Source organism: Danio aesculapii, chromosome 10 (genome assembly GCF_903798145.1).
Source record: "Danio aesculapii chromosome 10, fDanAes4.1, whole genome shotgun sequence".
Classification (NCBI taxonomy): Eukaryota; Metazoa; Chordata; class Actinopteri; order Cypriniformes; family Danionidae; genus Danio; species Danio aesculapii.
In genome coordinates this window covers 26,839,302-26,854,784 of record NC_079444.1, presented here as the reverse complement: position 1 = coordinate 26,854,784, position 15,483 = coordinate 26,839,302, and the positions used below count along the sequence as shown (strand labels likewise).

General features: G+C 35.2%; 1 protein-coding gene and 1 long non-coding RNA gene across 12 annotated transcripts in view; one reads left to right on the top strand and one right to left on the bottom strand.

Annotated features, from left to right (window-relative positions):
• Positions 1-15,483, bottom strand: part of ehbp1l1b (EH domain binding protein 1-like 1b) — a 59,146-nt gene that overhangs the window by 10,339 nt on the left and 33,324 nt on the right. For 9 of the 11 annotated variants that reach the window (XM_056466574.1, XM_056466575.1, XM_056466579.1 and 6 more), the window contains 7 exons: positions 12,727-13,911; positions 5,799-6,039; positions 5,545-5,717; positions 3,539-3,587; positions 2,897-3,436; positions 377-446; positions 240-289 (listed from right to left, as the gene is read on the bottom strand). In XM_056466574.1, coding sequence (XP_056322549.1) covers positions 240-289; positions 377-446; positions 2,897-3,436; positions 3,539-3,587; positions 5,545-5,717; positions 5,799-6,039; positions 12,727-13,911 — 2,308 coding nt within the window. The remainder of the gene's footprint in view (positions 1-239; positions 290-376; positions 447-2,896; positions 3,437-3,538; positions 3,588-5,544; positions 5,718-5,798; positions 6,040-12,726; positions 13,912-15,483) is intronic. The other 2 variants (XM_056466584.1, XM_056466585.1) reach the window with 1 other exon arrangement.
• Positions 7,633-9,729, top strand: LOC130236034 (uncharacterized). The gene is made up of 4 exons (XR_008838434.1): positions 7,633-7,932; positions 8,384-8,537; positions 8,627-8,703; positions 9,352-9,729. It is a non-coding gene; the product is annotated as an uncharacterized LOC130236034 (long non-coding RNA).

Here is a 15,483-nt window from a genome sequence, read left to right as displayed (position 1 = left end):
AGCACTCAACAGAAGAAAGAAATGTAAACAGTTTTGGAACCACTTGAGGGTGCGAAAATGATGACAAAATTGAATTATTTGTGTGATCTACACCTTTAAATTAGTAGAAAACATCATAAGAATGTTTTGTGAACCCAGCCCAAATTTGATGATCACTATATGAATCTAAATCTAAATATCTGACATGAAAATTGACCAAACTGTTCACTTTACAGTTCAAATATTGAAGAAATACTGACCATTGTCTCAAAATCTGCTGATTTAGCATCTTGGTTTGCATCCTGAGGTTCTGCAAACACACATTCAATTGGGAAAAGATGTAAATTAGATTGTAAAATGCTTAAATTTAATCTCCGGGAAGATGATTAAGGAGTACCTGCTTCAGCATTTTCTCTAGCAGCTGCTGAGCCATTTGTTCCTTCAACTGTTGGTTCACTTTTATCTGACTGTCAGAGGTAAGCAAAAAAAAAAAAAACTTTTAGACTGAACATCTGAAATGGCATTTATTTGCATTTGTGTTTGGTTCAGAAGGTCAACTTGACAGTGACTCTGAATTATTTTGCGTATTCAATGCTGGCAGCTATTTACTATGTATTATTAGAAGATTATAATTAGATTTTTTTTGCATAACATGTAATTTTGGATTAGTAATATGCATAGCTAATAACTTAATCAAAGTTCACCCAAAATGAATTTATTTTCATCATTTACTCACCATTTACTTGTTTCATTCCAGTTTGTTTTGTTCTGTTGGAAGCCTGTAACCATTATAGGAAAAACAAATGCTATGGAAGTCAACGTTTACACGTTTTCAACATTTGTCTAAATATCTTCTTTTGTGTTCAAAAAAGGAAAAAAATTCAAACTGGTGTGGAACAAGTAAAGGGTGAGTAAATGATGACAGAACTTTTATTTTTGTGAAAGTTCTTAGGTAGGCATATTACGAAATAAAAAGTATATGATATATATATATATATATATATATATATATATATATATATATATATATATGTATGTATATTGATATGTATATACAAACATAAACTTCTAAAAACACACATTTATTAAAAGAGTCAAGAGCTGACAGCATCAAATGCATTGACAAGTACATTCATACAAAATGTTTTTTTGGGTGAACAAACTTTTTAATTTGATCAACTTTAAAGGTAGATTTTATAATATTTAGCTTTTCGTTCATTCATTCATTTTCTTTTCAGTTTAGTCCCTTTATTAATCAGGGATTGCCACAGCGGAATGAACCGCCAACTTATCGAATGCCCTTCCAGCTGCAACCCGACTTCGCCAACAGCTAGCTCTCTGCAACTTTCACATGGCCGCCCACTGAAGATAAGCAGGGCCGCGTCAGTTCCTGGATGGGAGACCACATGGGAAAGCTAAGTTGCTGCCGGAAGTGGTGTTAGTGAGGCCAGCAGAGGGAGCTCAACCTGCGGTCTGTTTGGGTCCTAATGCCCCGGTATAGTGAAGGAGACCCTATACTGCTCAGTGAGCGCTGTATTTCCGATGAGATGTTAAACCGAGGTCCCGACTCTCTGTGGTCGCTAAAAACCCTGGCATTCTGGCCAAATTTGCCCACTGGCCTCTGTCCATCATGGCCTCCTAACCATCCCCATATCACAACTGGCTTCATCACGCTGTCTCCTCTCCACCGGTCAGCTGGTGTGTGGTGTGCGCTCTGGCACAATATGATTGCCGTCGTGTAATCCAGGTGGATGAGGAGATGCCCCCAAAACTGTGTGAACCGCTTTGAGTGTCCAGAAAAGCGCTATATAAAAGCAATTATTATTATTATTAACCCATCACTGGGAAATACTCATACACTCTCCATCATACACATACACTATGAACAATTTAGCTTCCGCCAATTAAACTATAGCACATGTCTTTGGACTGTGGGGGAAACCGGAGTACCCAGAGCAAACCCACGCGAACACAGGGAGAACATGCAAGCTCCATACAGAAATGCCAACTGACCCAGCCGAGACTCGAATCAGCTACCTCCTTGCTGTGAGGCAACAGCGCTAACCACTGAGCCACTGTGCCACCTATTTTGCTTTAATAATTATTTTTTTATAATTACTGTTATAATTAGGAATCAAACTCATGGTGCTGTGAACACCATAGTGCTATGTTTTGATGCACTAACCACTAAATCTTATCTATTCAGATTTAAAGTAATGTAAAAATCTCAATAAAAAAAAGACCCTTAAGACAAATCAATAGACATTAAAAAGAGCAAATTCAGTATCCTTTACCCTGTTTATATATACAACTGAGATCAGAATTATTAGCCTTCCCGAATTACTAGCCCCTCTGTATTTTTCAAAAAAGTCGGTTTAATAGAAGGAAGATTTTTTTCAACACATTTCTAAACACACTAGTTTTAATAACTCATCTCTAATAACTGATTTATTTTATCTCTGTCATGATGACAGTAAATAATATTTGACTAGATATTTTTCTATACAGCTTAAAGTGACATTTAAAGGCTTAACTTGGTTAATTAGGTTAACCAGACAGGTTAGGGTAGTAATTGTATAATGATTGTTTGTTCGGTAGACTATTGAAGAAAAAAATATTGCTGAAGGGGGCTAATAATTTTGACCTTAAAATGTTTCTTTTTTAATGTAAAACTGCTTTTATTTTAGCTGAAATAAAAAAGACTTTCTTCAGAAGAAAAAATATTATCGGACATACTGTAAAAATTCCTTGCTCTGTTAAACATCATTTGAGAAATATTTAATAAAAAAAAAAAATTTACAGAAGGGCTAATAATTCTGACTTTAACTGTATTTCAATCAGTCTTACTTTGTTTTAACAGTGCTCTACAACTACACAAACAGGAACAGATGCATGAGTGTGCGTCAGTGTGCATTACCTCATGTAGCATCTCTTTTGAATCAGGCTCGTCCATAGACTCGCTCTTCATCCTTGACCGTCGTTTCTTCACAAGATCCGCGTCTCGTAAGTGTCCGAGCGCTGATTTGGAAGCAGCTGTATTCAGTCTTGGAGGAGCCACAGGAGTCTGTACACCTCCGTCTGTCTCCTCTTCATCCACTTTTCCTGTCCGTTTAGTCCTCGGTGGAGCAACAAGTCCTCCGTTTGACTTGGATTCGCTTTCCTCCGCCATTGAGTCTTTACTGTTTTTGTCTCCAGTAAAAGCTCCAGCCTGGAGTCTCTCCACACAGAATTTGGCTGCCGCTTGTACATCGGGCCGCTGGTTTGGTCCGGCCAATGTGTAGCTGGACTGACTATTGTTCAGCTCGATCTGTAGGACGCTCAGCTCCTGTCCTGTAAAGTGGGCACGGATTTGGCTGAGGTATGTCATGACGATGAGACGGTCCGGGACAGAGAGAAGCACCATGTCTGAGGGCTCCAGCAGACGAGAGATGCCCAGTGAAGCAAAACCATCAAAAGCCTGAAGGGGATAAAAAAGAGGGAGAATAAAAGGTGAGGTTTTAGTTTGTTTTTATGGTTACAAAATGTCTATATGTGGAATGTTTGATTACGCCAGACTTACAGTTTTGTTGTTTTGCTTTATGTTGTGAGGCTCCAAGGAGTCAAAGTTACTGGAAGAGAATGGTCAGTACACAATTATAAATCCATTTGAAATGATACATTTTTGTTGCATTATTTGTAATTTTTTCTGTTATTAATAATGTTACATATATTACATGATTGAAGGAATTCACTCTCGTATTTACTTAACTGTGTTGGTCACACTTTACAATAAGGTTCATTAGTTAATGTTCATTAATGCATTTACTAACATGAACAAACAATGAACAATACATTTACTACAGTATTTGTTCATGTTAGTTAACATTAGTTAATGAAAATACAGTGGTTCATTGTTAGTTCATGTTAACTCACGGTGCATTTACTAATATTAATAAGCATGGACTTGGATGTTAATAATGCATTAGTGAATGTTCAGTTATGATTAATAAATGCTGTACAAGTGTTGTTCATGATTAGTTCATGTTAGTAAATGCATTAACTAATGAACCTCTGTGTTAAAATCTGCATTTGTGAAATTTGAGTATTTATTTTATAAATATATATATTTTTTGACATAATATACAGTTGAAGTCAAAATTATTAGCCCCCCTTTTGATATTTTTTTCTTCTTAAAAAAATTCCCAAATTATGTTCAACAGAGCAAGGAAATCTTCACAGTATGGCTGATAATATTTTTTCTTCCAGAGAAAGTCTTATTTGTTTCATTTCGGCAAAAATAAAAGCAGTTTTTAATTTTTCATAAAACATTTTTAAGGTCAAAATTATTTAAGCTATATTTTTTTGATAGTCTACAGAACAAACCATCATTATACAATAACTTGCCTAATTACCCTAACCTGCCTAGTTAACCTACTTAACCTATTTAAGCCTTTAAATGTCACTTTAAGCTGTATAGAAGTGTCTTGAAAAATATCTAGTAAAATATTATTTACTGTCGTCATGGCAAAGATAAAATAAATCAGTTATTATAAATGGGTTATTAAAACTATTATGTTTAGAAATGTGTTGAAAAATCTTCTCTCCGTTAAACAGAAATTGGGGAAAAAATAAACAGGGGAGCTAATAATTTTGACTTCAACTGTAGATGGCCAGCATTAAAAATATATAAAAGAAACACTAATATATATAACGTATAACGTATGTTTTATAACATACACATTATAACATACAGTATCAAAATGTGTATACATTTTTTACTATTATTTAAAATATATATAAGAATATTAATTATTAAAATATTACTTTTAACTAGGGCTGCACGATACTTGGAAAATATGCGATGTTGTTTAGTAAAATATAACATTTACCAAGAAAAAAATGCTGTTTTTTGTATTAGCTATGTTTCAAATCATTTATGTATGTATTGATATTAAAATAGGCAGCACAGTGGCTCAGTGGTTAGCACTGTTGCCTCACAGCAAAAAGGTCACCAGTTCAAGTCCCAGCTGGAAGTCTGATAGTTGCCGGTTCATTCTGCTGTGGCGACCCCTGATAAATAAAGAGACTAAGCCGAAGGAAAATGAATGAATGATATTAAAATAAACCGGTAAAAGATGAAGATAGTAAGGCCCCATCTGATTGGTCAAATATAGATAAACAACCAATGCATAAAATAAATGTACTTTAATCACACATGTCTGCAATACGTATATTATACATACTATTATCCCCATAACAATAATTTTGTAATATACTTTGCAGCCCCACTTTTAACAATGTTTTAAAAATGCTAAAGGTAGTTAAGATTTTAAGTGGATGTTATATGGTGACAAATCATTTGAGATTTCAACTTATGAATATCTATTAGGGGTGAATACAGTAGTAGCATGGTAAATACAAAGTAACATTCAAAACTTTTTTCCTTGGAATTTTCTCCCCAATAATTCAGAAAAACAGTACACAGATTTTGAAAGCACTATGGGAGTTAATCAAGTTTTTTCTTTAATGTTACTACAGATAAACTGAATTTAGGCTGAGTATGACAAGCACACATCAGAAACTCACATTATCTCAGGGTGGAAGTGATGTAAGATGGCACAGAAAGCCAGGCCGTTACGCCAAGATGTGCTGAAGTTTGTGATTTTTACACCTCTATACTTCTTTGTGATCTCTTGACACCATTCCAGCAAAGACTGAGTGGAGGTCACCAGACCAGGACTGGGCAATGGACTGGCATACTAAAAAAAACAACAAGACGTGGTTAGAAAAACAACAGTCTATAGTATAACAAGAAGCTAAAATACAAATACGCCACTCACACTCCACGCAGGCACTGCTGAGCCCTCTCTGTTTGTCTCATCTATTGATTTTACCAGTGTGAGGTCCATTGGTGGTGGGATTATTTTCTTTTTACTGCGCATTGGAGGCACAATGACATGGGACACATCCACGGAGGTCTGGCCGTTGACCTGCATACTGTCTGGGCTTTCAGATGGTGTCTCGACCCCTTTGGATTCCTGGGTCAAATTAGAGGACTCTTTTTCCTGAGGATGACTAGACCTACGTATAAAAAGAACAGGAAACATGTTACTGAGGTTACTTACTTTTTTACACATTTTACACATGATTCCTACAAGGGTTGGACAATATAGAGTTTTTTAAATGGGTAACACTTTATTTTGATGGTCCATTTGAGTATTAGTAGACTGTCTGCTTAATATCTGCTGATACTGCTCCTTCAACAGACATTTATCTGACTATAAGAAACTGACTACAAGTACATGTTAACTTACACTAACCCTAACCCCAACCTAACAGTCTGCTTATAATCTAATGAGAATAACTTAAATTCAACAAACGGACCATCAAAATAAAGTGTGACCTTTAAATTTGATTATTGAGTTTCTGTAAAAGAATCCTGGTAGATTTTCCAGAAGACCATAATGTATTATTGCTTTTTGCATCTTTGTTCTGCTGTTTTTATGTATGCTTGTAATTTGTTTGTTGCATTTTATGCATATGAATGATCCAACAAAATTACTGAATCATTCTAAACAAATAAATTATTGCCAAATAGAGCTGTTCAAGTCATCTGGTGAAATGGTCATGCTGCAATAGATGTTGCAGAAAACAGAAACATCACATTGACAGTTTTTTTTCCAATATTGTGCAACCTTAGTTATTAATCATTGCTTCTGCTTCACTTGTTTTATAAATGCCATATTCCCATGATAAAGTAAAAACTAAATTGTTATTCTATGTAAAGTGCATTTTCTTTTGTTTTTGCCATCTGCAATATGTTTGGTGTTGTTTGGATATTATTGGAAAAAATACATGCAAAAAAATATTATTCACAGTGCTATTACACTACCCCTCAGAGGTTTGTAGTCCGTATGATTAAAAAAAAATAAATGAATACTTTTATTCAGAGAGGACATACTAAATTGCAAAAAAGTGATGGAAAAGGTTAAAAATGATTTCTTTATCAAATACTGGTCATCACTAATGCTAAGGTACTAAACTAATACTATAGTAAAACCAAGGTGCTTTCACTAATTCCATTCAATAAGTGATACTTGCATAAGATATACATTCATTCCACAGACCGATATACAGTTGAAGTCAGAATTATTAGCCCACCTTTTTCTTTTATAAATATTTCCCAAATGATGTTTAACAGAGCAAGGAAATTTTCACAGTATGTCTGATAATATTATTTCTTTTGAAGAAAGTTTTATTTGTTTTATTTCGGCTAGAATAAATGCAGTTTTAAATTTTTATGAACCATTTTAAGGTCAAAATTATTAGCCCCTTTAAGCTATATATTTTTTCAACTGTCGACAGAACAAACCATCGTTACACAATAACTTGCCTAATTACCCTAACATACCTAGTTAAACTAATTAAACTTTTATATGTCACTTTAAGTTGAATAGAAGTGACTTGAACAATATCTTGTACAATATTATTTACTGTCATCATGGCAAAGATAAAAGAAATCAGTTATTAGAAATGAGTTATTAAAACTATTATGTTTAGAAATGTGTTGAAAAAATCTTCTCTCCGTTAAACAGAAATTGGGGAAAAAATAAACAGGGGGGCTAATAATTTAGGGGGGCTAATAATTCTGATTTCAACTGCACTCAAAAAAATGAACTTTCCTTATTGTTAGTTTTACTATACCCATCCTTGTTCACATTACATAAAACATATTAGTAATTAAATTAACACAAGTAAACTATGTTATTTCTACAAAAATGTAGTGCTGTAGACTTTACTTAATAAGGGTTTGACTGGCCAACTTAACATTGTGGAGTAAAACGCAAAACCCTCTTAAGTTTGGATATTTGTGGATACCGTAGCTGCTTACCTAGAGGTGGAGCACCAGAGCAGAACAGAAGACAAACGAACGCGGGAAGCACATTGAGGGGGAGAAGATGGTGGCTTTGTCAGGTATGAGTATTTCATAACTCTTTACTGTTAAATATTGCCAAGAAAAGTGATGTGAGTGTTCACAGAATTATGGTAATTTATGTTATGAATGTATTTCGGAGTCTTTTGAGTTTTAGCATTTTTAGACAGTTATTCTGACTCGTGTTTCTCAAGGAAAGCATGTGGCAGTGCAAAGACTCCAAGATCACAGTTGTTGAAACACTATAGATTTGTGCATAGATTTAAAACGTGGAATGCGCTACACAGCCATCTTAATCGTAGCCATCCAAAGGAGAACATCTGGTTACCTGCAAGTGTAACGCTAGCCACGTTCAATTGCCATGTGTGTTTTTGCAGCAATATAGATAATAAAATATAAAATTTTTGTCACATCCATAACCACCTAAAAACAGTGAGACAGTGCCTTGTATGAAAGTTATCCTTATTATAATCTTGTGTCTTAAATCCACAGATTGCTGCTGAATTCAGTCGAATCACTACTGTCCCACTAATTCAAACATTTATGTCAAAACAAGATGGTTACACCAGCAAGCTGGCCAGCATCTACCATAAAAGGAGGAATTGCAGGGTGTAAAATTTGGAAACTGATGGCTACCATCGACAAGGTTTGTTATCTGTATTTATGATGCTTGTAAATAATTTCCACATTAGTATTGTGTTTTTTCATTGTCTACACTTAATGTCTCTTCTACAGTATGATACCATCTGAACTTGCATTCTCAGAGCATGTTCTGTGTATCTTAATGAAGACTATGAAACCTCATGTATACAGTAAGTGTTCTCTGGCAGTGAATATATACCAAAATGCCCCTGCAAAATATTGTCAAGGAATATCAATACACACAGTATATTTAACTTGGGGTTGTCAAAAGTACAGACTTCGGTACCAGTCAGTCCTAAAATTAAAAGATTGTGATGATGCTAGCATTTTTCTGAGGAAATTGAGCACAGGTGAGCAGATTCTTAGGCTGCTGATTAACCATAGTGTTCACATGCTCGACATATGATTCTGATTGGCTATAATATTGCTTCATATTGTTGACCGAGTGGTTACACAGATTACATTTACGTATGGTAGCTTTTGAAGATGTCTCTCAGCAGATTTGTCTAAGCAGAAATATTAAGGAACCGCATTAAGCGATTATCAGTGTTCACAGTCACATCTGTTGAGCACAAGAACACTGGCCAATTGAATTTCTTTGGTAGAATGTTGGTTTCTTCACATTTTTAAAATTCAGCACAGAAGCCTGTACTTTTGACCACCCTAACAAACACAGTAAAGTAGTTATTTAAGTAAATGCGGTGCGTGATGTGAAAGATTAAGGAATGGACAGTAGATACAAAATTCTCTAAATGTACAATCTGTATTTTTGTGGAATTAAACTGACTGAACATTGATACTGTTTTTGTGTTTTGTAGGACACAGACTTTGAAAACTCTAAGACATGGGCAATATTGTCATTGGAATCTACATCATCAGACCTGAAGGTGCAGAAGCCTGTGACCCACCATCAGATGTTGGACTGATTTTTGAGGGAGTAAATGTGCTTCAGAACCTTGGCGAAGTCACCTAGGCTTGTGCTCTTTCTTTGAGAGTCATATACAGCTTCAATCTCAGTTATCCTTCAGACCTGAAATACACTTTTGAGTTTTTCCAGAAAGTGTTGCTGGGACTTGATGCACATAAACTGTTACTCATAATACAAGTTCTTAAGAACAAACCTGTTGGTTGAATCAGTACATCATTCTGGACAAATGAAAGAAATAAAGGAAGAAGCTTTTTTTGTGACATTTAAATTGTTTCTGGTTTTAAAATTAAGGGTTTTAATGTTGTCTTTGTCGATGGAACCAACATTTTAAATGGAGTTCTGTAACTTTAAATGGTTAAAATTGTTTGGTTATTTACAAAAATTCAAAGATTTTTCAGTTTTAATCTTTTCTTTACTAATGGCTCGAACGATTTGAGATATCAAAAATTGAGCACTGTATTAGTTTGTGACATGCTGCCTGTCTTAAACTTTTCTTTTCTTTTTCCAAGTAAAATGTATTACTTGAAGTTGCACATAGTAAAAGTACATTTTGGTCAATAGTAAACATTCTTTGTTTTTGTTTTTTTCATGGTTTTTTTTTCTGTCTTTTTGAAACGAACTGTTATTTTTGTGGTGGTTTTCATAAATAGAGGCCAGTTGTTTTAACAATAGCTTAAACATTTTGAAATATCAGCAATTGAGCATTGTAGCATTTCGTGATAGTCTTGGAAAAAAAAATTCTTTTGTAAATTTGCTCATACATTTTTCTTACAATATTTGAAGGAAGTAGCACATTGTAAGAATGTTTACTATTGACCAAAATGCTGTTTTTACATTTTTTTCAAACTGTTTTTGAGCGGTTTGTGGATGTTTACAAAAATAGAGGCTATTTTGAATGTTACTCTTACTATTCATTGTTAAGATTAGAAATAGAGTTTAGCAGTATTTTAACATTCCATGTATTTAATTTTTCAAAGTAAGATTATTTCAGATTCTTGAAGCCAGTTGCACATTAAAAGACCTTGTAAATGTTGAGTGTAAAACCTTTGATGTTTTTGTGTATTTGTTTCTAAGGACCTGTGAAATTGAAATAGTTTTATGGGTTTTTAGCAGTTGTATGTTGCAAAACCTTGCAAAAAATAAATTATTTTTGTTTCTAAAAATATGTTTGATGATTTAAGTTTTACATTTGTAGAGCACATACTTTTAAAAGTGAATAAAAAAAAGAAAAAAACGTGTTCACCTTACATACTAAAAGTTAATTATTCTTACATAACATTACTAAGTAAAATATACATATAACTAAAATGCAATAATGACACGTCTAAATGTGTTGCATGTACTGAGAAACATTTTGTAAAGTTTACCTGGATTTCTTTAGTTCATTCAACTATATTGTTACTTGTAGAAACTACTCAACACAGTTACGTGGAACCACTTGACACTCTTTTTTTATGTAAGTCCAACAAATCATTTTTTTGAGTGTGTATTTCAAGTTTTTAATTACTTTAATTTTGATAACAGCTAATGAAAATTCCAAATTCAGTATCTTAAAAATTAGAATATTGTGAAAAGGTTCAGTATTGAAGATACCTGGTGCCACACTCTAATCAGCTAATCAACTCAAAAGACCTGCTAAGGCCTTTAAATTGCCTCCCATGCTGTGGTAACACTAGAGTTTGTGCGTGCAAAATTCTGTTGTACAGCGCTGCGAAAAGGGGCGGGATTAAACAAGATGATTACACATTTAAAATAACGAGCGATTGATCCATGTTTTAAATTTCTGTCTAGAGAGGTCATGTTTTGATCTTCGATTGATCTCAAACAATCACGTGATGCGATTTTGCACGTCAGAGTTCACCAAGCTTGAACTTTCCAACGCAGCGAACTGAGCTTGCGTTTCCAGACTACGCATTTCTGACGCAGTCTAGTTCTGTAGAATACACAATCATGGGGAAGATGGCTGATTTGATAGTGACAAGGTGAGCAAGACACAAAAGAGTCATTGCAAAAGAGGCTGGCTGTTCTCAGAGCTCTGTGTCTAAGCGCAAAAATAGAGGGGCGAAGGGAAGGAAAAGATGTGGTAGAAAAAAGTGTACAAGCAATAGGAATAACCACACACTGGAGAGAATTGTAAAACAAAACCCATACAAAAATGTGGGGGAGATTCACAAAGAGTGGACTGCAGCTGGAGTCAGTGCTTCAAGAGCTACTATGCACAGAAGTATGCAAGACATAGGTTTCAGCTGTTGCATTCCTTGTATCAAGCCACTTCTGAACAATAGACAGCATCAGAAGCACTCCACATGGCTAAATACTGGACTGCTGCTGAATTTGGGGTTTTCATTAGTTGTCATCAAAATCATCAAAATGAAAAGAAATAAACACTTGAAATATATCAGTTTGTGTGTGATGAATGCATTCATTATACAAGTTTCACTTCTTGAATGGAAATAATGAAATAAATAAACTTTTTGAAGATATTCTGATTATATGACCAGCACCTGTACGTGCTATGCAGTATCCACGAAAGAATACTTACAACATATTTTTAGTTTCCACCAAAATGTTAACTGCTTTGCAAAATATTTGTCGATAATACATTGTGATGTAATACATTTTATATCTTGAGCATTAAACATCATTTATCAATTATTTCTGAAGGATCAAGTGACTCTGAAGACTAATAATTAAGCTTTATACCAGTGTTTCTCAACCATGTTTCCAGAGGACCACCAGCTCTCACATTTTCTATGTCTCCTTAACCAAACACACAGTCATTAGCTGAGATTAAAAGGCCTAAAATGGGTGTGACAGACAAGGGAGACATCCAAAACATGCAGTGTTGGTGGTCCTCCAAGAACGTGGTTGAAAAACACTGCTTTATACCATCACAAATAGAAATAGATATTGTCTTATTAAAACGGAAAACATTTATATATTTCACAGTATCTTGCTATATTTTTGTCATTGTGAACAAAAAGGCACCAATGTATTAAAAGAGAAATCACAGAATAAATTATTGTGATGACAATGTTTAACTAAACAGGTAGTAATTATATTAACATCGCTCAGAAGCATGAATGGCACCATTAAACTTCTTTTCACAACTAAATTAAGAATGACAAAAAACGTTGTTGTGAGCACATCACTCATTAGTAAACATTAAAAACAATCTGTGAACCATTGACGACATTCAGTTCCAAACAAAACAACATGGTAAAATAAAACTGAATTGTACTCTTTACACACCACTCAAACTTACAATTCATCAGGCACTGGAGATGGTGGTTTATCCGGCTCCATTTGAGCCTCTTCACGTCTATCAACACTTAAATCTAGCTGTTCCTCGTTCTCAGTTTCAGCTTGTGTTGCTGTGTTCCCTGTGGGCTCAGCAGCTGGCGTATCTTGGCGCTCCCCTTCAGCTGCCACACGTTCCAGCTGGACGTTTGGTTCTTGCTTGTTTAACAGGACATTGTCATCTAAAACTGCATTATTAGCACTTTCCTTTTTGTGTCTGTCATCTAACGTAAAACTCTCCATTGGTGCAGATGCAGTCTGAGACTGACTGTTATTAATCTGCTCTTCTGTTTGCTCCTGGAAAATCACTGATGGTGGATTTGTGATTTCTTCTGTATGATCTAAATTGATCAGTTTCTCTTCCATGGGCGGTTTCGTGCTGGACTTTAGTTGTAGAGGTGGAGTTGGAGGGAGTTCGAAATCAGATTTGCAGGGTATCAAGCGTATTTTAGCACGTGGGGCAGTAGATGCTGGTTTAGCCATTTCATCTTCTGCCATTTGACGGATCTTTGCTAACAGAACGCTCTCCTCCAACTGCTCCTCATTCTTTACACTTGAACTGTCTGTGCTTTTTGACATCTCTTGATGTCTTTCCAGTTTAGGAGATGGAAATGGCCAAGGAACCACTGAGCTTCTTGGAGAAACATCCTCATTGACGTTTACATCTTGCTGTCTTTCTGAGGCTTCTACAATTAAGCTTTCTGGTGCCTTGATGATGCTTTGTTTTTTAATTTCAGTGTTAATTATACATGTAGAGTTGGTAATATTGCCCTCTAGTGGTGACAAGTTATTCCTACTTGTCTCTTCTGCATTATCTTTGCGTATCTCAAGAGTCATTGCATCTTTTTCTGTAGTTATGTGCGATAAAGTGGTTAGTTTTTCATCGCACTGTGAAACCCCATGAGCGGCTGCAAAACTAGCGTCTTGATTTATGGCATCAGGGCCGACTTCCTGTAAAGGCACTGGCGGTGGAGACTGTGTACTCTCATCTTTATGGGGAAGGTAAAATTTGCTTGCAGATTGGGAAATTGTTTCCGTTGGTGCAGTGTCTTTTAATGTTGATTCTGGTGGAAAGACAGTCTGAGGTGATTCCAGCGTTTGTGTGGGTGGGAAATCTCTTGGTATTGGTGGAATTGAGGAATCGTCTGGTCTGTGAGAAACAGGACACCAGAACATCATATCAAAATGTTGTATCTTACCAATTTGGATATTATTATAGCGTGCAAAGGGTTTTCAGTTAAAATTTTAATGATGTGAAATGGCACAATCACTTCCAGCAAGGGGCTACAAACAGCAGTGCTAGCCCACAGTTGGTGCGACACGTTTTTTGCAAGCTTGCAGCAGCAGTTGCAAAACAGACAAACAAGCTGTGAAATTGCTGTTTAGTCTTGTTTGACAAAACCACAGAGAGCCCAAAATCAAAGCCTGTGCTATTACAAAAGAGACCAACACCACATGTTTCATGCTCGTCATGTATACAATACCACTCCATAGCTTGGTGTTTGTAACATTTTTCAGTGTTTCTGAAAAATGGAAAAAGTCTCACCAAAGCTACGTTCAAAAACACAAAGATTTTTAAAATAGTGACAAACAAATTATGTTGTGAAATGTTGATCAATAACTTGCTGATGAGAAAGTTTAATTTTCAGCATCATTACTCCAGTCTTCAGTGTCACATGGTCCTTCATAAATAATTCTAATAAACCGATTTGAAACATTTCTTGTTATTTTTTTATCAGTGTCGAAACAATTCATGTTGCTTAATATGTTGTTTAAGAAAGGATTCGTTTATGAATGTAAATAATTCAAATCAAGACTAAGTGAGTTTTCAAGAGTTTACATTTAGCTGATGACTGATTATAAAGCTTGTTTGGCATGCTGTCCTGGGAGAAAGCCCTGGGCTCTCTCCCATTTGCAGGGTGAGAGAGGAGATTGAGCTCAACTAAATCTCGATGAACTTCCCCAACTTGTTTATGGCTAATGACAGATTATAGGGATAACTAGATGAGCTCTTAGTAAGCAGTATATAGTGCCAATGGGGTTTATGCACACAGACTTTTAATTTCAGTCAGCCAGTTTTCCACTATAAAGTTGCCTCGTTAAAATTGTCAATTTCTTTAAAATTTAGTGATTAGTATTAGTAACAAGCGGTTACACAGTCTTTCATCTTGTTTTACGCTTGAACAACTAAATGAATGCTTAAGTCTATTTAACTGACTGTATTGTAATTACATTACAACATCAATGCTGTTCAAGGAACCTTATGAAATTGAAAATAGTCAAATTAAGCTTTCACCAAAAGTTTACAATTTATTTCCCCATTTCATATGGTCAATGGTGTTTTTTTTGGACTGTGGGAAGAAACTGGGGAACCCGGGGGAAACCCACACGAGCACAGAGAACATTTAAACTCTGCAAAGAAATTTCGGCTGGTCCAGTAAGGACATTCTTGCTGTGAGGGAACAATGCTAATCACTGAGCCGCCGTGTCGCCAAATCTAGAAAAAAGAGGGAGGAGTAGGGGTGGAAGCAGGGATTCTTCAAAACAAAGATACTGAGGTAAGAAACTCTGGTTATTTATAGTGAGTTAAGAATCGTCTGATTGGTGAATCAAGTGCTAGCTAATGTGGGACCAGCCGTGGTCAATCATAAACACGTGATCCTCTCGAAATTAATTTATGAATACACTTATCTATAACAAACATAAAAGTTTTACTATGTGA